At 33.3% G+C, this 26,197-nt stretch overlaps 1 protein-coding gene across 1 annotated transcript; it reads right to left on the bottom strand.

Annotated features, from left to right (window-relative positions):
• Positions 1-9,685: 9,685 nt before the first annotated feature.
• LOC118764755 (alpha-N-acetylgalactosamine-specific lectin-like) lies at positions 9,686-24,321 on the bottom strand. The gene is made up of 3 exons (XM_036505732.1): positions 23,768-24,321; positions 18,692-18,865; positions 9,686-9,918 (listed from the first exon to the last, which is right to left on the bottom strand). Exons 1-3 carry the CDS (start codon positions 24,120-24,122, stop codon positions 9,686-9,688), a joined length of 762 nt encoding a protein of 253 aa, XP_036361625.1. The 5' UTR covers positions 24,123-24,321.
• Positions 24,322-26,197: the final 1,876 nt, after the last annotated feature.

Raw genomic sequence — 26,197 nt, 5'->3', positions numbered from 1 at the left:
GTAGGCGCATATCTATTAAAATGCATAAGCAAGGATATCCCAGAAATACAGGGGGGGGCTATATGGGGATGATGCTCTGTTTGTTATCCCTAGTAATAATAAATCTGTTATAGAAAGGATTAGAAAGAAAATTAATAAGTTCTTTAAGGATTTCAACCTCAGTATAACGTATGAACCGGGCACTAAAATAGTTAACTTCCTAGATATTACGCTAGACCTTAACTCCAAGCTGCATTACCCATTTAGAAAGGAAGGCGAAATCACGAATTACGTAAATAAATTATCAAATCATCCCCCAAATATAATTGAATCTTTAGTAAGAAATATTTCATTAAGAATTTCAAAATTATCATCCAATAAGGATATATTTAACTCCCATTCTGAGCATTATAATGCGGCGTTAACTAAGGTTGGATACAACCAAAAGATTACATTCGTTGATAAGGAGAACTCACGTATTCCTAATAAAGAAGTTATCAGTAATCACGTAAGCAGCAATACAGACCAAGCCCGAAATAAAAGTAGAATTAAATTAACGGTAAACGCTAATCTACGTACAGGCCCAACAATTCAAATAGAAGCATTGACCAGAACATAGTAACTCGGATAATATCGAAGTAGATAAACCTAAGATGCACACAAATAAAAATAAAAATAATGGTAATAAATACAATAACTCCGGTGAGATGAATAGTAATAATTCTACGAACCCTAAATTTAATAAAAAAGATATATTATGGCTGAATATTCCTTTCAACTGTGCGATACAATCGGATATACAGAACAAATTCAAAGTAATTCTGGAAAAAAATTTCCCTATCTCTCATAGATATCATAGAATTATTTCTAGGAAAACAGTTAGGATTTCTTATTCAACCCTCCCAAATATGTCCACTTTAATAGCTAAGATTAATAATAACAACATTAAACTAGCCAGGAAAGATAGAAATAAAAATAATAATATCAGCATGAATACCAATAGCAATTATAATAATACTACCAACAATAAAAACAGCAACAGTAACTATCAAAACATAGGTGAAATTAGTAACCACAGAATGACTAATAACATTAACATTAATAGTAATAATAACAATGCCGATATTAATAGAAGTAATAATGTTAATAATAGAAATAATAGAAATAAGGCTAATGGAGAAAATAAGGAGAAGGAAAATATCAGTGATATCTATAACAACAATATGCAGTCGGATAAAAAGACTAACAATAATAGTAACATTACCAATAATATAAGAAATCATGGTAGGACTTTAGACCTAAATGATGAAACAGAAGGATCAATAAATAATAGCAATACTTTAGAGATCAGCACCAACTATAGAAATATTAATAACAATAAGGACAATTATACTCATGATAATCAAAATAATAGGAACCTAAGACATCTACCCAAGAATAATCCAAAACCTGAAGTTGTTCCTCCTGTGTGTAGGTGTAGAATAAAATCAAAATGCCCGGCACCTGGTCTATGCGGGGAAAATAATGTAATCTATAAATGTACCATATCCACGGAGAATAACAAATATTTTTACATTGGATGTACAATTAATTTTCTAGCCAGAGTTAGAAATCACATCTCGTCTTTTAAATTACGTCATAAAGCTGGTACCACCACACTTTCAAACAAAATCTGGGAACTCAAAAATAATAATAATAATTATAACCTTAATTGGGAAATAGTTAGGAGAGCAATCCCGTATAGAAATAGTAGGGTTGGTTGCCAACTATGCTCCATGGAGACGTATGAAATTCTAAAGCATAGAAAACATAGAAACTTATTGAATAACCATATTGAACGAGGTCAAGTTTGTGTCCACGCTAAATTGAAGACTTTAAAATATTTAAAATGATTAGAATATTCGTAACTAGATAGATAGATAGATATAACTTGATTTTTACTAGTATAGCACTGCTTTAAGTAGATAACTAAGAGTTCTCACACTACAGTTATCTTTTTCCTTATATCTGCATCAGTTTTTTGAGAACAGGGAAATGAATAGTACTTATACACTGCTTAATTGAGGCTTTATTTAATTTCAAACTCATAATTTTAAATCTTAATTGTAATTTTTAATTTTAATTCTTAACTTAATCTAATTTAAGTAGCATAACTTTAATAAAATAAAATGAGTTACTAAAGCCCCATAATTCTATTTCAAAATTAAATAAATAAGGCTACTCCCTCGGTGATAATAGGATTATCTTCATTATGATAGACAATTCCCTAACACCTTGTAAATGATCTTCTAAGATTTGACCTGTAGTCCGTCAATGTATGAATAATAACGGCAACTCCTTAAGACAATAAAATGAATAAATTAAATAAATAAATTTTAATGACTTTTTGATAAGATTATACTTAGATTTTCCTAATGTATTTTCTTTTGATTTTAGCCTCTGACCCCTAAACCCCTGACCGTGTTACCTCTTTAGAGTCTCTTTAAATTCATAGCTGATTTCAACAGCAATAAATTAGCTGTTTTACTGGTCAAAGAATAATATTCTCCTCTAGTTCCTAGATGCCTGTAAATTAAAACCAGACTTGCCGTCTACTAATTCTTCTGTATAACTAGAACCCTCTTTTTTTCTTTTTCTTTTTTTCCCTTCTTTCCCTATTTCTTTCTCTTTTCTCTTTTTTCTTTTTCTTCTTCTTATTCTCTTTTTCCTTTTCTCTTCTCTTTTAGTCCCCCTCCCCCCTTTTTGCTCCCTCCTCCTTTATTTTCTCTATTTTCTTCTCTTCCCTTCCCCTTTTTCTGTTCTTTGCCTCTCTAGAAAGCCCTTCAGCCTTTAAAAGTTAAATAGCTACAGCCTCTTGTAAATAGCAGTAATGTGATTAATGTGGCAAATACCTAATCATATAACAAGAATTGATACCTACCTCATTGTGTTCAACTATTGATAAATTTATCGCCTGTGAATATGAAATTCCTCTTCATTTCTCTGGAAATTTACATCTACACCATTGGAAATTGTGCATCTATACAAAGGATTAATTCACCCTCTCTGTAATGCTAATAAGCAGGAATTGAGACCCACCTCGTTGTGATTAACAATGGATAAATTTGTCGTCTGTGAGTATGTAATCCCTCCTCATATCTCTGGAAATTCATATGTGCACTATGGATTAGGTCACCTTCTCTGTGATGCTATTAAAACTTTTTTAAAATTCTGTGATAAGACTGTACATCATCTTTAAAGAACTTTAATGAACTTTGGAAATCTGTTTATGTTACTTAATTATCTACATCACTTCATGAGTATAGCCTCAACCACTAGGATGTCTAGAGAACTCACATGTATTTTAGCTGATGAGTACGGGACACGTTTATATGCTGTAATTTTTGCAACTTTTAATAAAGCCTGTCCTTGTATGAAACGATTGTACTAAAAACCTATCCATTCTTGTTGCTTCTTTCTCGCTTATAATCACCCCACATTACTGTATTGTTAAAACAGTATAGTTTTTTTTTGGTGCATCTAAGTTAGGTACCATATTCAAGTAAATTCATTTAAATTAACTTGAATCTTTATTGCTTTTTGAATTATATATATATAATATATATATATATATATAATTAAAATGATGGTGTCTAAAAGACACCAACATGCCGAAATAGCAGTCGAAATTCTGACTATAAAACCACGTTAAATGTTCATATCGCACCATGAGGTAAAGCGGAGGGACAAAACATACAAGCAAAAATTATTGAATAATTCAAGATCCAAGGATTTCTAATTCTGCTTTAAATAAGCTTTACTGTCAGCAATTGAATATATCAAGGGTACATAAATACAGATATATATATGCACAGCAAACGATATACTTACATATACGAGCGACGCACATACATACATATGCACGTATGGACACAGCCAGTTTGAATTGCCCGCCAAATCACCGCATAATAACGATATGGTTAAAATAAGCACCGCAGTGAATATAAAAACTTCGACCTGTGTCCATACGTGCATATGTATGTATGTGCGTCGCTCGTATATGTAAGTATATCGTTTGCTGTGCATATATATATCTGTATTTATGTACCCTTGATATATTCAATTGATGACGGTAAAGCTTATTTAAAGCAGAACCAGAAATCCTTGGATCTGGAATTATTCAATAATTTTTGCTTGTATGTTTTGTCCCTCCGCTTTACCTCATGGTGCGATATGAACATTTAACGTGGTTTTATAGTCAGAATTTCGACTGCTATTTCGGCATGTTGGTGTCTTTTAGACACCCTCATTTTTAATTGTTAAAAATTTTTTTACCTTTGTAAGGTATTTCTTTCATGCTGGCCACTTGATAATTTCGACACTTAAATATCGATATTATCCTCATATATAAATTTTTATATATATATATATATATACATTTATATAATTGTTTTGCAATATTTTTGATATGAAATCGTGTGTTGAAACAGATATTGTTGTATTTAGAAATGGTCATTTTGCAAAGGACCACTGATGAGGTCACAGAAGTGTGACGGAAGATCTCTGGCCAAGATAAGATTAAGATTAATGTAAAAATAAATAACGCTGGAGCAAAGTAACACCAAATATATAGTACGTGTGTTTTTATTGACTAAACTGGCAAAATGACCATTCCTAAATACAACAATATATATATATATACACATACGCACACGCACACACACACACACACACATATATATATATATAAATATGTACACACACACACACACACACATATATATATATACATATATACATACACACACACACACACACACACACACACACACACACACACACACACACACATATATATATATATAAATTGGCAGAATGTGATAAAAATTCCAAGGCAATAATTAGATTTCATAGCATTTATTAAGAAAAGGTCTTACAGCTGTTTCCGGAATATTTTATATATCCTTTCAGCAGAGACGGTGCGAGAAAATGTTTGAATATTAATTATTGTAGAGAAGATACGAAATACAGAGGGAAGTAAGAGAATGAATATAGAAGTGAGATACATAAGGATTTTGTATTTGCAGTTACATTATTCAAGTAGAATGGTGTATATAAGTGCTGAAAAAATGTTTTGAGTAAGAAATGTTCTTGACCTGGTGTGTGAGTTCCAATGGTAGTTATATTTGGTCATTCCAAGCATAGAGCCTTGTAAACAGTGTTGGTCGATCGAGTTTTTTTTAAAGTGTAGTGTTAATGGATATATAGACGGAGGAGAGATGTATATGATTAGAGAGAGGAAGCAGGTCAAATGAAAGACTGGAAGAGAGAATGGGAGGGAAAAGAGAAGCAAAATGGGAAGGGGAGACAAAAAGAAATGAAGAGAGATGGGACGAAATGAGAGAGGGTGTGTTAGTTAGTGGCCATAATAAAGTGATAGGAGGAAGGGAGAGGTGAAGGGGAGTGTTAGCTAGAGGTCAGAATAAAGTGATAGGAGGAAGGGAGACGAGAGGGGGAGAGAGGTAGATATGAGAGGGTAAGGAGTAAAAGAGCGTAAGATATGTGAGTAGGGGTGGTGTGATAGAGCTGTATTAAGGGATGGGTACAGAAAAGGTAGAGAGAAGGTAAGGGTGGGGTGATATGTAAGTGGGTATTGGTTCTGGTAGTAAAAATTGAGGTGGAATGAAGAATATAAGGGAGTCGAAATTGCTATAAATAGACATATGTGGTAGATTAGTAGGAAACAAAAATATGTATGTGTGTGAATATGTATACAAACATACGTACCCAAACATGGATATATATAATATATATATATATATATGTATATATATATATATATATATATATATCAACACATATACACGCATACAAGCTTATATATGTTCACGCGCATTCACACACATGCACACTCATTAGTATCCGTCTTCGTATATATAAATTTTCGTATATATAAAAATGCATGCGCACAAATACACACACGAGTATACTCATATGTATGTTTATATATATACACGCACGCACACACACTTACACATACACAGGCACGTACGTGTATGTATATATATTTACATATACCGACATACAAATCCATACTTATATAATATATATATAAAGTTTGATTAAACAATGCAATCATTGCATCAATTTAACTGCAGGGCTGTCTTCAGCTGCACACACAAAAAAATATATGTGGAATTTCAACAGGTAGGATACATTAATATTCTTAAATATTTTAAGAGGGTAAGAAGATGGAAGAAATTCATGTTGTCGCTATTGTAGCAGGGGTGGCTATATGGTATGCTATGTGTATTATTATCCCATGATAACCCCTGCCTGGTTAGTCTTACTTCACCCTATTTTGGCGATTACACTATTTTCCCTTTCTATGAATTTCTACCCTACTAGTCGTATTATGTATTTGTAGTGATATAAAAGTAAGTCTCCCTTGACTAAATCCTATACGCCCCAGGAACTATAAAACCATACATACAATAACATCTGTAATATTACATCTTATAAAACCACTTCGGTTTGAATACCTTTTATTGCCGTCACTACTTCCGTACCTATTACCCTCTCTTTTTAGGTTACTTTTATCTTTTCCCTGCCTCTAGCATTTAATTCCCTATCTCTTTATATGTATTTCTTATTGTTTTATAGGAATTCTTATTGTCTTGTTTTCTTACTTTGATATCATTACCTTTATAAATACCTTATCCTTTATAAATTGTTGTCTTGTTCTTAATTTTATATATTTCAGTTACTTTGGTCTATGCAAGATATTTATACTATATTCTTTCATATAAGCGTATATATACTTGTGTATATGTATATATACGGCAGTCGCCACGACAGGTCGGTAGCCGCGGCTCACATTTTTTTCTCTCCTTGTTTCTTTCTGTGTTCCTTTCTGTGGAAGAGCGTAGGCTCGAAACGTAAAATACGTTTTCAATTCCCGAGCGTTATACTAATACATCTGTTTGTTTCTACAACCCCTGTCTTCGTCTTGTGTTTTTTTTTCGTGAATTCTCCCTCTATGCATATATAGATGTGTGTGTGTATGTGTGTGTATAAAAAATCCTCTTTTTATATGTATCTGTATGCATTATTTTATACTTTTGATTATATGCCTTATATTTAATTATGTCTATGTATTACCCTTATCTTTATTATCCCGCTCTGATCCATTGCTTCAAATCAATAGATAATATGTATATCTTTCTAGATATTCCAGATGTAAGTGACTTGAACAGTCTTTAGACAAATCACATAAGAGTCAATTAATTAAAGAAAGGGGTATTTAAATTAATTCTACATAATAGTAATCTTCCTTTTTAATGTTTATAATTGATACATACATACCCTTTAGCACTTTTGGTTATGATATCATTTTCTGGAACTCTTAAATTTTATTTCATGTTTTTACGACATAATAGTATTGTCGTTAAACGTTCCCCCAGCGTGTCCCAAATAATATTTTCCTTGTATGAGCATCTTGTCATAGTGTCTTGCTCCTTTAACTGGTGATTAACATCAAGATTTAATATCTATCCCTATCCCATCTCTTTTTACAGACAATTACTTCTACCTAATTGACTTTCCCTAAAGTTTTGTTTCTTTTCTCTTGGGAGGAAGGAGATACCTATGGTAATATTTATGACCATGAGCTGTCGGCTCACTCTTGTTCTTTATTCAAAATATACACAGTCTTCTAATCTCAGATTTTAGTAGATGATAAAGAGATAAATAAATTTGAAATGAATTACAACCCTATGAACCCCCTAAGCTCCATGCTATTCTAGGGAACTGTAGCTTGTTTTTTTTTGTTAGCCACTTCTGCTACAATAGCGACAACATGAATTTCTTTCTTCTTACTTAAAATATTTAAGAAACCTTATATTAATGTACCCTGCCTGTTGAAATTCCATATACATTTTTTTCTTTTATTGTGCAGCTGAAGATAGCACTGCATTTGATTTGATGTAATGATTGAATTCTTCAATTAAAAGGAGTCGCTTGAAATGGTCGCACCGCATTACTACTTGATATCCTGTTGTTGTTGTTTTTTTGCTCAACTTACTTCGAGCTGTGCGGATGACACCAGACTGACATGGTGCTTCAACAGAAGTACCTAATTCAACTGAATCTTAATTATTTCTTACACACACACACACACACATACACCCACACACACATACACCCCCCCACACACATATATATATATATATTTAAAAGATACGCGGAATTTTCGTCAGGATGATCCAAACCTTTTATTATATAATTTAAGTATCCTTGACAAGTTTAGCCAAACTGTTTGCTTTTCCTGTGTATCTGTTTCTCTCACTTTTACTGTTTATATATATATCTCTCTCTCTCGCTATATATGTATATATATATATATATATATATATATATATATAGATAAATAAAAATATATGCATACATACAAACATATATGTACGTACTTACATCTACATGTATATATACATGCATATATAAATAATTATACGGGAGTACAGGACATCACAATAAGACGTAGAAACGGAAAAAACCAAAAAACAAAAAACACGGAAACGGAAAACAAAAAACAAGAAAACGAAAAACAAATACAGGACGAGCTACACAAGACAAAACCCCCGTCATCAGCTGTCGCTAGAGGAGTCAGGCATGTTTCGAAGGCAAGACAGAACACTAATCCATAGGCCTTCCTGCGAGAGAATTAAAATAAAATTCCAAGCAGCGGGGCAAAATGAGTACGAACACAACAAGACGTAACAATAAAACTGCAAAATTAAAATACATGTACAAAAACAAACACACAAGAGGACGAACGAAAAAGCCTTTTTTCTGGCATAGACAAACAATAAAACTGCAAAAATAAAAATACATATACAAAAAATACAATTAGTTACAAAACGAGATACATGTACAAAAACAAACACACAAGAGGACGAACGAAAAAGCCTTTTTTCTGGCATAGACAAACAATAAAACTGCAAAAATAAAAATACATGTACAAAAAATACAATTAGTTACAAAACGAGAAAATAAAAAGAATACTATACAGGAAATCAACCACACAGGGGGACGAACGAAAGGGCCTTTTGCTGGCAAGGACGAAAGTGTAGTAGCAGCGCGTGGAGGCAGTCTTTTCAATAGTGGGAACCACGCGTAAAGGAATTTTGTTTTATAGGCAAGGAAGAGGGAAGGAGAAGGGGGACACGCGGCGAAGAGAGAGGAGGAGTGGGAGGGAGAAAGATTGAAGAGGTTTTATATATATATATATAGCGAGAGAGAGAGAGAGAAACAGTGAAAGTGAGAGAAACAGATAGACAGACAGACAGTCAGTGACAGAGAGAAAAAGAGAGAGGGAGAGAAGTTAAAGTAGAAAGGAAAAGTAGACAATTTGGCTAGACATACATATATATATATATATATATATATATATATATATATATATATTTTTTTTTATTTATCTTTTATTTTATCTAGTTTCAGCTCACGAGCTGTGGCCATGCTGGGGCACCGCCATATATATATATATATATATATATATATATATATATATATATATATATATATATATATATATATATATACATATATATATATATACATATATATATACACATATATACATACACACGCACACACATATATATATAAGAGTACGTATATATGTATGTGTGTGTACGTGTGCGTTACGGTTTTTTCAGCTACACATTTATCTCACGACTATCTCGCATATATATCCCCATTCGTCGTCACACTTTATATCATTCCATCTGTGATTACTATAATGAGTTAAAACTCCACAGTGCTGATCGCCTCCATAATTGTCAGGTCTATTCTTCTGCCAGAATCCAAACGTAAGTGCTTCTCCATTCTGCCATACCAAGAGGTACTTATCAATATCTCTACATAATCCAAAATGAAAGCTCACGTCTGGCCACTGTTCTGAAAAACAAACATAAAACACAAGTAAAGAATCAGCTTGCAAAAACTTATCATTCGATCTATGTTTGACCATTATAGTATCTTCTTGTTATCCTTGTTATTGTTGTAGTTAAGCCCCGGCGTAGCCGTAATCAATCATGACATCCGGCCCTAATTTTGCCGACAAAGAGTATTCTGTATTGCATCATGCATTTTGAACGAGTCAAATGATCGATCACTCAACATACATATTTTCACTCACTCTGCTGCAACACACTTAACAGCTGCATATGATCCGGTAGTGTGCCCCGTTTTTAGTGTAGTAGAGAAACGGCTAAATATTTTGAAACGTGGCGAAATGTAATGCGCGGCCCCATATCCCTTTTTATATAATATTTATAAATGCAAACATAATGCATACACAGGTATATAACATTTCAAAAATCTAATGGACTATCGTATTGAACCTAATTGAATGTGCCTTGGATTGAAAAAAGTTTGCAAATCGGCATAATTGGCTAAAACAATTCCCACGATGTAGGTTTCGTTTTCAAACACACATTTCCACGCTTTTAATGCAAATAAACCTGTTTCGAGTAAAATAAACAAACAATCCGAACATTCATGTATGCTGGTTTCAGTCACTGAACTGCAATTTTATTGAAATAAAAAAAAAAACCCTTATATTATCATAACTAATGCAAAGAAAATACTGCAATTTGCAAAATCAAAGTAGAAAAATATGCGTTAAGAACAAAGCCTTCTGACTATAACGCACAATTTTTACATCAGGAGTTCAGATTTTGTCGACAGGATGTTATCTGAAATCAGATTGGGCTTGGGATTTCGTTCTCTCTAGTGACAAAAGTCAATTTAATTGATCTTTGCTCCCCAAATCTTTGAGCTTTGAGCACATTTCAAAAATCAATGTACAGGGTGTTCAGGTTAAATTTGAAAGTTTGCATAAAAGGAAAAGAAAACACAATATTCCATCAAAAAATTAAAAAAATATATTTAAAATATATTCAAAATATTGTTGTAGTGAAAATGGTACCCCGCTTTCCCCGTGACAAGCCAGATAGTCAGTCGTTGTAGGAAGTCAGTAGTAGTACAGTCGTTGTAAGAGTTCTCAGTTGGAATCTGAGTCAGTTACGTGATATATACGAGTTCGAGTTTACCGTCAAGGTAGACGTTTAAAAGTTATTGTCTTGCGCAGCTATCAGCGAAAGCACGATAGACGAGTCAAAGATAATAAGATGTGGAATACCACCACAACGTAATAGTGACGACAAGAATATTATAGTGCCGACAATAACATACAAGGGGACAAGGATCCACATTATAACAGCATTATGGCTAGCAGATAAAGGTATACTCAAAATACCGTCCTCAGTTTCCATCACGGCCTCAAGACAGCTCCGAAACTTGGCACATGCGTTCCTCAATATGTACATGGGAAAGCTTCAGACACCTCCTTGAACTCGGCTACCAGCACGGCTTTAGTGTTGCAGGCAGGGCAGTTGGTGTCCTCAACTGTGCCCCACACGTAATAATCCGTTGGATGAAAATTGGAGAAATTAGGATCTCCGAAGTTGGAGCAGGTGAAGTCGTAGATATTCTACGACAACCACTTTGAATATTTCAAGAGGTATGTCAAGACGACGAATCCTACCACCACACATATGGTTTTCCAGTAGCAACCCTCTTCAGGTAGGGTTTGACTACAGTCTCTAGAAGCTTCGCATAGCTAAATGTATTGTGCTTTAATCCCTGCTCAAGGATGTGGGATGCATGACGTCATCCTTACTGGAGACACTCCCAAAGACCATCACATTTTGGGATAACTTCGCTTTCATGATGACCGTATCAGATCTTATTGTTATTTCATTGCGCACAGAACTTTGAGCAGAAGCCATGAGACTGGCATTTGATACAGGTAAATCTTTCCAATATTCAGCTACTTTCTTGTCTTCCATGTCAGCTGACTTTTTCTCAGCTACAACGTTAATATTTATGCTCTCCAACGCTGTTGACTGTTCACCAATACATTTCAGGAGAATATTCGTCCAGATCCTAGCTGTATTTTCGTCAACTTATTTTTACCAGGTACCAGTGAATAGCAGTAAAAAATAAATTTTCAACCAAAACTTTTAACAATTTTCAAGTCGGAGAAATCACAATTGTTTGCAAACAGGAGTTAAGTCCCCTTCTAGCGACGAGTAAGTTTTGTTAAGACTTTTGTTATTTTTCAATCGACGAAAAAGGTGTTTTATTGATATACGGGCAACGCACACACACAAACACACACACGAACATGTATGTGTGCAAAAAACTTGTATGCAATAGGTGTACGCACGTATGCGTGTGTATGTGTTTGTGTTGCCCATATATATATAAACCAATTTCCCACAAATTTGACGTAGATGCTACTTAGTTTGGTTTGAAATAAAGATCTTAATTTGCTTAATAATCCTTACTTAATCCCGGTCAAAGCCGTGTTATACTGCTAGTTGTTTTTAAAACAGATGATCATAATGAAAGGCTTAAGAAGGAATAGATTTTCTTTATGAGAAGAAAGATAATGATTTTTGCGTTTACAACTTTGCTTTTGTAATCCAAATATTCGATATCGTTTACAGCCATTACGATATGCAATAAAAGAAAGTTACTATCGCTCATTGACTAGCTGTAAAATTTCCATCAAAATTGATATTTCTTTCTCCTAGGAAAATTTGCAACGTGATTCTACAGTATAAGGTTATGAATAATATGAAAGCTGATCACATATTTATGATATAAGTGCTTTTCAAGCTGAATGCAAAGTACATCTTTAGAAATTTATTAACGTTGTAGTAGTAGTAGTATAGTAGTAGTAGTAGTAGTAGTAGTAGTAGTAGTAGTAGTAGTAGTAGTAGTGGTGGTGGTGGTGGTGGTGGTGGTGGTGGTGGTGGTAGTAGTAGTAGTAGTAGTAGTAGTAGTAGTAGGAGGAGGAGGAGGAGGAGGAAGAGGTGGAGGTGGAGTAGGAATATTTGCTGTTATTTAGTTGTTATTTAGCATTGGGCTTGCCGTGAACAACGGGTGACTTAATACCAAAGATCTCATTCACGACACTATCCGTCTTTAAGTGGATCACTACCTACACGAGGCCTTATGGGATCTTTTCTAGTGACGATAAACATGAAGAAAAGATAATTTAACTGTTATTTCTAGCTAGTTGAACAACACTGATATCTGGAGAAATATTGTATTTGTCAATCTTGAAGAGCAAGATCACACTTTAAACGTCCAGAGAGCGGACAGATGAATTGTTCAGGCTATTTCCCAAATATATGACTTACGAGAAATATCAGTGTGAATGTTAGGATTGTAAAATCACAACGTTAGAAAACAACAACCACTTACTGTAATAATTATATTTCTAATTATCTATTTTTTTCTCTTTTAATGGTTTCATAAAATATTCAGCTACACACGTATTGTTATTAGGAAAGTTAGGGAACATCATAAAGTAGACTATAAATAATAATATCAGTAGAAAACATTACATTTATTCACGCCTTATAACTTCCACTCCAAGTTTGTTCGAGAGTTTTGGAAATGATTCGGGGTGTTTGTGCTAGCCTTTTAAATTTTGAATCTATATGCCTCCGTGGCTAACTTTACCTTGTATTTCTCTGCAATCAGAGTAATAGACTACAAGCCACCCGCCTCAAATTTTAGATTTTGTGCTTGTGTCAAGAATAATTTCGTGCTCTTCCATGAATCATATCCTACCGTATATATTAATTCAAATTTAATTCTTGCTATTTTTGTCACACAACTAGATACCGAAATCTCTTCCTTGATCTCGGTGGCAAAAAGAAATAATTCAGCAGCGATAAAGAAATAGTTTAACGTATATCATGTTTTCATGTTCATTTATATATATATATATATATATATATATATATAATATATATATATATATATATATATATATTATATATATATATATATATATTATATATATATATATATGTATGTATGAGTATATATATATATATATAGGAGAGAGTTCACGAAAAAACAAAAGACCAAGACAGGTGGTGTACAAAACAAACAGATGTATTAGTATAACGCTCAGAAATTGAAAAAGTCTTTTACGTTTCGAGCCTATGCTCTTCTACAGAAAAAGACACAGAAAAAAACAAGGAGAGAAACAAGGAGAGAAAACATGTGTAGTGACTACCGATCTATCATGGCGACTCCGGACAGAAGGGTCACACAGGAGAGCGAAGAAGTAGGGGAGATAACAAAATAAAGATGACCCCAAACACGAAGGTGCGTGTGTGTATAAATGAGTACGTATGTGCGTGTGAAAGAGGGCTGGTGGTCTTGACGTGTGCATATATGTATGTGTAGCTGTGAAAATGTGTGGATGGGAATTGGTCAGTGCTGGTGTGTGGGTGATGTATTGTGATATAATGAGTAACGTTGTATGATGTAGTTTGGTGTGTGTGATGTTGTTGGGAGGTGGGGAGGCGAGAGTGGGGAAAGCACGGGTGGGGTGTGGGTTCGGCTGAGGGTTGGGGTACTGTTGTGGTATGTGGGTGGGCAGAGGGTGGGGTAGAGATGGAGTATGTGGGAGAGGGTGAAGGGGATAGGATGGGTGGATGGGAAGGATAGGGAAGGTGGAGTAGGAATGTGTAGGGGTGAGGTGAGCTTATGGGGGAGCGTTGACGAAGGATGAAGGGGAAGGTGGGTATGTAAGGAGAGAGAGACAGAGAAAGAGAGAAAAGAGGATATAATATGTGGCAATTAGTCTGTTGCCATAATAAAACTCGAGTTTCGGATGTCGGGGCAGAATTCTGCTCCGGCATCTCGTCAGTTATTAAGACAAAAATGCTATGAAAATGACCGTTACACAAAGCGAAATTCCCTGAATAGGGAGAAAGTAAAAATACTCGAAGGTAAACCCACTCTCCATACATGCACATGCGCGCACGCACGCCCATGTGCATATATGCATATGCTCACTCACACTCAAGTGAAACACATACATGCACACACACACATACACCTTATGTATCCATACATATGTACACATATACATACCCATACACACGTATTTTTACCCTTACGCGCACAATTATTTTCATATACACGTTTCTATACGTACATACACAAATATGCAGGGTGAAAGGTAATGTACAGACCATTCATATTTGTGCAAGTGCATATAGAGACGTGTATATGAGCATAATTTTGCGCGTATGGATAGATATACGTGTATGTGTACGTGTGTGCGAGTATGTATATGTGTACATGTGTATGGATGCATACATATGTATACATATAGGTGTGTGTGTGTGTGCATGTATGTATTTCACGCGAGGTTGAGCGAGCATAGGCATATATGCACATGCACGTGGGTGTGCGTGTCCGCATGTGCATGTATGAACATGCACGCATACGCGGATTCTATGAGCGTGTGTTTACCTTCTTCGAGTATTTTTACTTTCTTCCTATTCGGGTAATTTCCCTTTATTTAACGGTCATTATCATAGCTCTCTTGTTTTTCTAAATAACGGTCATCTTCATAGTAATTTCCCTTTATTTAATGGTCATTTTCATAGCATTTTTGTATTCCGCCCCGACAACCGAAAGTCTGTGTTTTATTATGGCAACCAACTAATTGTCACATATTATATTATAGATAAATTCCTCTATTTACATAATATCGAGGTCTCATTCATTCTTTTGTTGTCATACTATTATTATTAATATATACATACATAAATACATACACACACACACACACACACACACACACATATATATATATATATATATATATAATATTACGGAGTATAACTCCAAACTTACTGGGGAAAATTCAGTTTAGTATTAAAATGAATTACACAATATAAATATATAAAATATAAATTAGAGATAAAACCACTATTATGCTACTCAAACTGTGATAGACATAAGCCAAAACGTAAAAAGCAAATAATATATATTTTTATAAATCATATAACTAGATCTCAAAAAGTATAAAAATGAATGATCAATATATAATAAGTAAAAAAACTGCGTACGTTTCATGGCTACAATTAAATTCGAATTACAGTTAAGTTTAAATTCAATTGAATTAAATTCGATTTAAAATTATAGTCAATCTTCAGGTTAATGATAACAGTTAAACAAATATGCAAATAGAGTTAAACAATATTTATTTAAAAAAATAAATAAAATAATAATTTTTCTTATAGAAAGAAACTCCATTAACTAAATTTGAAACTTAAAACATTAAGATTATTTCCTACAACACATTTATTATGTTAAATATTTAATTTTTAAGGTGAAAAAATAGATAGAAATATGTATTTATCTTTGAAGATATAATTTGGCTTAAAAAACAATAAACTATCGAACTCAGTTATACTCCAATATTTAATTACCAATTTATTTAGCAAAATAATCACTCTTAATATTTTTAGATTAAAGTTCACATCTAATAATTATAAAATAATAAATACATGAAAATAAGTATCTAAATCATAATCAACAAATTTAGTAATTAAAAATCTAAAATTTTCTCTATCAATAAATATATAAACATAAAACCAAAATTTAATTAGTCCATTATTAGTTGCATAAATATTATAAATATCTATATAATATATTTATGAAATACAATTTAAAAATTAAAAAATCAAATTAAAAATGTATAACCTATCTTTAAACAATCTTATTACTACTATTATCATCACTATTATCATCCTTATCAAAAGAATTTTTACGATCTATATACCACAGTGACTAACTAATATCTTAAAATTTACGTTCAGTTATAATAATTATATATTAATAATAATTAAATAAATGTACATATCTAAATTATCATAAACAACTAAAATAATTATAAATTCAAATTTAACAATCAATAGTTATATAGAATACAATAAAATTTATTGAATAAAAAAGTTTACTTAACTTTCGAAAAGCGAGTCATTAACTAAAATTTCGAAACGGAAAACAACTTTTTAAGCGTTTATAATAAAACTTGTGGAATTACGTTATTAACAGAAATAGAACAAAGAGATGGAAATATTCATTTATCAATGAAAACTACGAATATATTTCATCAATGAAAACTACGAATATATTTTAGATTTAATAGATAAAGAGAACAAATTCATTAATAGAGAATAGAATCACTATACACTATCATATCTTTCACAATAAAACTAAAATTTATAATTAACTACAATAAATTATACTCAAAACTCTATAAATTAAAATAATTTATATAACTACTATTTACTGTATATTCTCCAATAATCTTATACAAATTAATTTATTTCATATATATAAAAAATATGGTTACGTTGGAGTCAAATCTTTATTTAAAACATTCAATATTAACTCAGTAGTAATTCATTCAGTATCTATATTATAACCACTAATTAATAAGCTTAAATTAATTTTAAAACTATGATGTAATTAAAATTTATTAATAATAATTAATTAAATAAACATCTAAATAAATTTACTTCGAAATATACGATATAAATACATTTTGATATAAAAAAAAATTATTACAAACTATAAACTTAACTGTCGTTTATAACAAATATATATCATATTAATACTCAAAACAAATGCTAAAATAATAATAGATTAAACTTATTATATAGGTAAAGTAATTTATATTTAGATCAAAGACTTCGCTAATTAATTGAATAAATAAAGCATATATTATCATTATAAATAAAGAGTACATAAAGAAAAAATTATTTTACTACACATTCAAAATTATTTATTTAACGTTACTAAAACTATTACCAAAAAGATATATATACTTAATACTATTAATTTTAGTAGATATATAATAATCATAATAATAATAATAACAATATCAACCACAAAAATGAAATAACTATCTTTTAATTTATATGCACTAAATAAATTATATATTTAGCAATAAAATAAACATCTAAATATAATATAACTCTAAGTTTTAGAGAACCTTTACTAACTCTTATTGACTTATACTCAAACCACCTACAGAAGTGCAATCACAACACTACTACAAATAATTAATTATTTATTTATTTAATTATTTATTTATTCAATAATTAATACCAAATTAGACTTATTAAAGTATGTAATATACAATATAAGATCACATGCTAAATTTTAGAATTAATAGTAGTACAAAATATAACTACAAATTAGAAACAAAAATAGGGTTTAAATTTAGTCGCTATTTATCTAAAAATTTATTTATTATATAAGTAAAGTACTTTGTGTCTACAATTAATTTTACGCCCGTCCAATGAATTAAATAATTTATTATGATTATTAAATAATAGTTAGTTAATTCATTGAACGAGCGTAAATAAATAAATAAATAAATAAATTTTTTGTAACGCATTGAGAATAAATGATAGTATAATATAATTCTTTTAAAAATATGTACGAAATTAGTGACTACATTCGATATTTTATCAAAAGTTGGTGTATTTTCTAGTCACTAAATAAATAATCAGAGTAGAAAGTACAAATAAAAGAAAATAATTGCAAGAAAAACGGAATGTAATTTGCAAAATAGCAGAAAATTTAAATCAAGAATTTCATTGAACAGTTATAGTTTATGAAATTTGATATATCTTGAGTACATTTGCGCTCGTGTGTACGCGTGCGCGTGCGCGTGTATGTTTTTAATGAGAGGAAGAGAGAAAGAAAGCGCGTGAGTGCGTGTTATGTGTGCGGGAGTGTGTGTATAAAATAACAAACTGTTACTCACTCAATTTTTCTTGTAGATAGAGCATTACTTCTAAATTTCTAATGTGAATAAGTTGTCCTCGTTTCTCATTGCAATCGTCTGCAGCGTTATTCCATGACATTTTATTTGAATTTATTTGATAACATAATCTAAATTCTGGTTGATAAGTGTAGCTGTCTGACGTTGGACATTCAGCTTTAGGAAGACAAGGAAAAATATGTTTCATGCGTTAAATCTTTTGGAGAGGTAATAACTTGTGTTAATTTCAGGCCAATATTAACTTCTGACTGACTTAGAATTATTTTCTCTCACTCAGTACACCCCAATTCAGACTGATTTCTAACTGTACACTGACAAGCAGAATTGATAATCATTTACCTTCCAGTTTTGTTTTTCCGTACACAATCTCTTTCTAAAATTTTCTTTTCTACAACGTTCTCTCATCCCGTAATGCTCATAGTTATTATGTATTAAATATTTTATTCCTCACGATACATCAAGATAGTGTGACCAATCGATATTCCATCCACTAAAGTTAGAAATGTATGCTCAGGTGTTAAACTCACCAATGTTGATACTCCCCACATCTTAATTAATATGAATAGAAACTGATTACTGCATCATTAAAGCGTAAAGAAGTAACCTTCCTAACTTACGAATATCCCGATTATTGCTCTTATCTCAAGCATCTCTAACTTATTATTAAAGGTTCCCTTTTTTATCACCTTGTGTATTTTTCCGTTACTCAGTGATTTCTAATAGTCATTTTATCATATTTTTACACGACACATTTATAGTTACATGTCTTGGCAACTTCGATATGAGATATATTGTGAATTTGATTCCTTTATATGATTTTAAACTACAGCTGATTGAGAATCTTCCAGTAAACTAATGCTCATTTATCGACTTCATCTTCAAACTGGATTGGGAGATTCTTAACGGGATGTTTTGTCGCAGCATATGAAGCGACTGGTTCTTTAATGGGTCTTCGATTGTCGACTAATGTACTTTATGCGAATTAAATAATCTCTTCTAAGCTCTTCTAACTCTGATAATAATGTCCTCTCAGCCGCTTAGAACCCAAAACTCCTCTGCAGATAAAACTGTTTTATATTCCACTCATCTTTTAAATATGCAAACAAAACACCTTCTGCCATTCATTAATACGACTCACGAAGAGTTGAATCAACAACAAAGACACTAAAACATCATTTAATGCGTTCGTTATAGCAACACAGATAATACACTGTACCATTTTTAAAATAACGAATGGTTATATCTGGAACGCTTTGGATCAGGGGTCCGCTCTATAAGAGGTGAACTGGAGCTTAGTATCATGAACTATTAATATCTTTGAGCTATTCTCAATTTTAATTTGTGGCTGGGATGCGGGAGAATAGATAAATGATCAGACAAATTAACTTGTGGTAATTTTTTAATGCTTTAAATTACTGAGTTCAAATCCAACTCAAGTTCATTCTAATCGCTACACAGTCTATCGATATTAGATTGCATATAAAAAAAAAATCTTCTTTTAATTGGTGCACTCAACACAACACCCCCAAAAAGCTGAAAGGATATAGGAATATATGCAAGACCTCTAAGAAATATTCTTGAGATTTGAGATGTGTTATTATCACAACGCAGGAAAATACCCTGTTAATTAAATTAGCAAACAGTAGTTTTTAATGATAATTTCACTCCTATTCGGAAGTGATCACTGCTACAGAGGCTTGGTTGGAGGCTCAACATTCTGAGCTCATTTTACATGGCTCAAGGAAACTGAAGGACCGATGTAATAAGTGTGTGAATCTGAGAAGGGGAAAAGTTAAATAAAATCATAATTAACTGATCCTCCTGTATTTTCTTTTGCCCAAAGACAAGAACATTTCAGCCTCCACTCGTATACACAATGTTTCCGAACTTTTCGATTAGTTGCAATGATGTTATTTGCACAATTTTAACTCCTAACTCCACTTTAATCAAATGTGCTCAGTAATTTCTATTTATCTGACTTTCCTGCAAACTTCAGACTTTCTTCCTCTCTGAGCAACACACTTCCCCAAATTTACCCTCAAGGTGATATCAAACAAGGTGATATCAAACAGTTCACGGACAAGTTATGTGTAATAAAACGTTTTAACATTGTCTCCTTCGAAATAGTCAACTTGAGCAGCAATACACCGGTCCTGCTACTTTTGTAATCCGGCCTAAATATTTTCCGTAAGCGAGTCGAGGACCATTTGCGATTCGCACTTGATCACGTCAATGGTGTTAAAACGGCAACCTTTGAACAGCGTTTTCATCTTGGGGAAAAATAGAAGTCCGGAGGTGCTAAATCTGGTGAATATGGTGGATGCGGAAGCGATACAACGTTGTGTTTAGCGAGAAACTCAGGAGAGAGGAGAACTCCGTGACAGGGAGCATTCTCGTCGTTAAGAATACAATTCTTCACGCTCTACTGATCCAGTTGCATTCACTGAATGTCCTCCTCCAGACGCTTCAAAACATCGCAGTAGAGCTCTCGATTGACGGTCTGAGGGTTGAATTCTCGATTCATAAGATCGTAGATGTCGAAAAAAAGCAATGAGCATGCTCTTGATTGAGTTGCGTCTCCGTCGTGCCTTCTTCGGTCGTGGAGATGGAGGGCTTTTCCATTGTGACGACTGCTGCTCCGTCTCAGGTTCCTACCCGTAGATCCAACTCTCATCAACGGTGATGATCCTCGACATGAAGGACGGGTCATCAGTGGCACGCTGACGTAGAACCTTGACAGATTTCAATGCAATATTCTTTCTGCTAAGTAGTCAGCTGGTGAGGGACAAACCTGGCAGAGACACGTCGCATGTTCAATTCAGATGTTAGGATTTCCTGCTTGAACTCATGCGATGGACCAACAACATCAGCAATGTCATTGAATGTCTTCCAGCGATCGTCATGCACAATCTGAGTAATTTACTCCATATTTTCGGAGGTGACTCTCGTGGCAGGTCTTCCAGATCATTCATTGTCTTCCGGGGACGTTCACTCGCTTTTGAAGCAGCCGTGCCACTCGAAACATTGCGTTCGACCCGTTGCCTCGTCACCGTAAACTTGGCAAGCATGCTCAATGTTTCTGTAGCCGACGTCCCAAGTTTAACACAAAATTTTACGTTGGCTGTTTGTTCCAGCTTCCTCAATATAACAAAATAGCAGACTACAGCATACAAATGATCACAAACATACAAATTTCCGAACTTACGAAGTAAACACAGCAATGTCAATAGGCACATTGCCTCATGATGGTCACTGCCAGCTCTCACTACGCGCACAACGGTGTGCTGCCAACTGTTGGCGCGCTACAGAACTATTTCGGGAACTTTTTGATACAGCCTCGTAGATATACGTAGTGCAAAATATCCCTCTCTCATCTCTATTTCCTTCCCGTAGCTGTCTCTCCGCCTCCTTTCCTCATTGACCACTGATGTATATAAATAAGTATGTAAATAAATGTGTCTATGTATATATGATTGAGTGTATGTCTCTCTCTATATATATAATCGTCACACCGTGAAGGTATCTGACGCTAACTTCACTAATTTAGGTGGAGCAGCATATGCACAGCATAAACAATAGCGATAACATGCGATAACAGTTCAATAAGCCACCTACTGGGTCTAGCAAACATACTCATTTAGATACCAATGAAGGAGAAGTAAACCGTAACGAAAAGCACCAAATACGATCAAATTGTGATAATAGAACAACAACAACGACAAGAAGATTAATAACTACAAGAACAGCAACAATAATCTATAACTCGAATAAGAACTTAAATATTTCTGAAAGAAATATATTCAACGAAAAATGTCAAAAATACAGTCAGGAATGTTACTGATGCTGCTTCAACTAACCTTTCTTGAAATCAACAATTATAAAATGCTTACTTATACACAGGCCCTTCACAACACCAATCACTGATGGTAACGTCCATTGTTTTACATGGAACCTATCAATATTAAATTAAATATTACCAAATGGCGTAGAAAACTATTCTATATATATGTCAGGTGTAGTTGTGTGTGCAATTATAGCAGCAAGATGTCTCATTCAGAGGTTCTCAAACTTAATTTACTGCGGAAACATTATTCGATATTTCCAAAACATCAAGTGAGTCAAACAATATTTTGCAACTTTACTGTTAAGAATACATTATCTGGAGCAAGACTTATTTTAGAGAAAACTTGATCTTACAAAAAGCATGCAATGACTGGATTTTTTGAAAAATTATAAATAACGTTTTTTTATAAATTTTACTTTCATTAAATTTTATTTATGGATAACTTTTTTCATTGAAAACTAATTTTTTTCCTTTGGGCATAATTCGAGAGTCTCCGATATAATCCACTGATCAGGGAAAAGCCTTCTGCATCCAATGACTTTTGTGATCCTTATTAATATATATTACCAGATCTTATCTATCTATACCAGTGACCTTACATGATAATAAAACCATTTTTTGTTGGGCATTCATCTATAGAAACAAACACGAGTTTTTAAAAATATACTACCAAAATATACTTTACGTATTAAATTTATAATCAAAAAGCTCATACCTACGCATAACACAAAAACACACACACGCTCTTTTTCAACACACAAGCACGCTCTCTCTCAACACACAAGCACACACACACATACACATTCTCTCAACACACAAGCATACACACGCTCTCTCTCAATACACAAGCATACACACACTAGCGCAATACGAATCTAAAAATGGCCTATATGTAGTTGTAAAAAATCGCCTTCATATAAATATACAACTGTCTTTAAAAAAAACGAGTTTCACGTAGGTCTGAATACATTGCAGATTATGCTAAGACGACATTACTAAGCTGAAATGACAGTAAGAATAATTATTTTTGAACAACATTTGCAACATGATCCAAAAAGAGAATCTTTACGTCTCCGATGACCTAGAAATAGGGTCGAAATTTATCTCAGACCACAGATATCGTCTTCGATATCAAAAGAAGAGGGTTTAAATAATAAGTGAAAGAAAAGGTAATAATATGCGCAACACATACACTAGAAAAGGAAACTACTCACGGGCTTGAAGCATGGTGTAAATACTGTTTGGAGGAATGTCGATGAATGATGGGGCACCAGGTAGTTGCTTGATTTTACGTAGGATACATACTCTCTCGGAACCGCTGTAAATAATCATACCACATTTGGAATTTGTCATACAGAAAGAAAAGCACTCAATACGTGATCGGATGTTTGACATCTTATTCAATTTGTCTTCTTCTGGAATGCCAGTTACAGAAGGATTAATACGAATCCCATAATATTCTCTGGAACTCACGCTACCCACCAAGTACATCTGCAATAACAGCACTAGGATAGTAAGTACGTGAAGATTTGCTTTTCGAATGACGTGCCCGACTGAGAAGGAATACATATTTCTTTAATATTCTGTGATGAACAACACGTAAAATGTTAACGAGTGAAAATGATTACCACTTTTCATACATAAAAGTTCTCTTATTTATATATATTTCGTATTGAATAATTGTTGTGTTACGGTTTTGTTCTTTTTGTTTTTTATTATTTAAAAGGAAATGAAACTGTCTGTGCAAACAATCTGAACCGTGTGACCATCTAACCATGAATCTCTGTCAATGCAGTGAAATATTTTCTAATTGAACACACACACACACACACATATATATATATATATATATATATATACATATATTTGTGTATGTGTGTCAGTGTGTGTGTGTGTGTGTGTGTGTGTGTGTGTTTGTGTGTGTCTGCGTGTTTGTGTGGGTGTCGGTGTGTGTATACTCACAAACATAAATACACAAACAAGTTTATACCTGTAGTGTAGAGAAATAATTTTAACAGTTGAATTGTCATTTGTTCTTTAAATTCATGCATATACTCATACTCTCTCTCTCTCACACACACGCACACACACATATATATTTATATTTATATGTGTATACATACGGATTATGTGTGTGTATACGTATATGTGTGTGTGTAGAAATGAATATGCACATACATACACATATTCATACATATCCATATATTTTCTAAAGGACCAAAACATAAAACATGATTTCTAGTTACTGTATGTATGTGTATGCAATATACATGTGTTGTGTGTGTGGGAGTATATACACACACACACACATATATATATATATATATATATATATATATATATATATATATATATCTTACGCACACACACACACATATATATATATATTCCCACACACACACCAGTTGTTTCAATCATTTAGATTATGGCCATGCTGGGGCATCACCGTGTAGAATTTTAGTAGAACGAATCGACTGCAAGTCATATACATTTTTAAGCCTGGTACCGATTTTATTTGGGTTTTTTGCTGAACTCTTAAGATACAGGAACGTAAAAAACAACACCAGTCTTTAAGCAGTAGTTGGAAGAAATAGACACAGACAAACTCAGATATATATATATATATATATATATATATATATATATATATAATTGCCAACCAAGCTTGGCGTCCTATACGGGACAGTGCTAGTGACGTTTATAGCCCCAGGAAGACATCCCTTCCAGCTGCCTAACGACACACATTGTGTGTCCGATTAGTATTTGCGAGGAGAGGTCATCGCGCTCTTCTCTGGCTTTACGTGATACACATGTACTCGAGTTTCTGGGTGGTTTCCCGTCCTCAACGTGTGTTAATCACGAGCTAATGATGAATATATTTCTTATGACTATACAATCAAACACAGGGGCACATTACAGAACATTACAAACACACAAAAATGATATCTGAGTTCGGATGAATATATTTACAAATGGCATTCATTATTGTACAATTAACTGGGTTTTTGTTTTTTTTTGACACCACCTTTTTTACCTTAAATTAAAATATGACATTGGGCGGATTATCAGGACTGTGGACTCGATGCTGCTGTACATAGCAGAGATCCATCCGCGGAAGACTGGGCCCAGCCCAGCCGCTTCGAGGACCACCGCCAGGTACTGATGGTTGATCCTATCAAATGCTTTACTTTGGTCTAAATGGACTATTGCGCCACCTTTGCCGGCTAATTTACCCAGCCTGTCTAAGGTGTGGCGGATAAGGTGAAGATTGTCCTGGATCGACCTGCCGGGTGTTGCATATGTCTGTGCATTCCCGACAAGTTTCTCCACGACATCCATCAACCTTTTCGCTAGCACCTTGGCCAAAATCTTTAACTCTACGTTAGGTAGAGTTATAGACCGGTAGTTACTAATACTATCCCCCTTGCTCGGATCTTTCTGGACCAGCGTCATCCCTCTCCGGCTTAGAGCACTGGAAATTCTCCCATTCTGTTGCCAGTTTGTATAGACGGTTACAACGGCTATATCTATACTGTGTATCCTGAGGTCGTTCAGGAAATAAGCTTGTTTCCATTTCGACCTCAGCCCACGCACATTTATACAACCTAACTTAATCATTGATGAACGAAAGATTAAATTTTCTA

This window comes from Octopus sinensis, linkage group LG1 (genome assembly GCF_006345805.1).
Source record: "Octopus sinensis linkage group LG1, ASM634580v1, whole genome shotgun sequence".
NCBI lineage: Eukaryota > Metazoa > Mollusca > Cephalopoda > Octopoda > Octopodidae > Octopus > Octopus sinensis.
The sequence above is the reverse complement of the archived record's forward strand: the minus strand, read 5'-3'. Positions and strand labels throughout refer to the sequence as shown.

Bases quoted from the DNA above. Each gene is read 5' to 3' on its own strand.
- LOC118764755 (XM_036505732.1), bottom strand. From the start codon at position 24,122: ATGTATTCCTTCTCAGTCGGGCACGTCATTCGAAAAGCAAATCTTCAC. The intron at 18,866-23,767 runs GTGAGTAGTTTC...GTCTTCCTAAAG, and splicing joins TTACACCATGCTTCAAGCCC to CTGAATGTCCAACGTCAGAC. The intron at 9,919-18,691 runs GTGAGTAACAGT...TTTGTTTTTCAG, and splicing joins CTATCTACAAGAAAAATTGA to AACAGTGGCCAGACGTGAGC.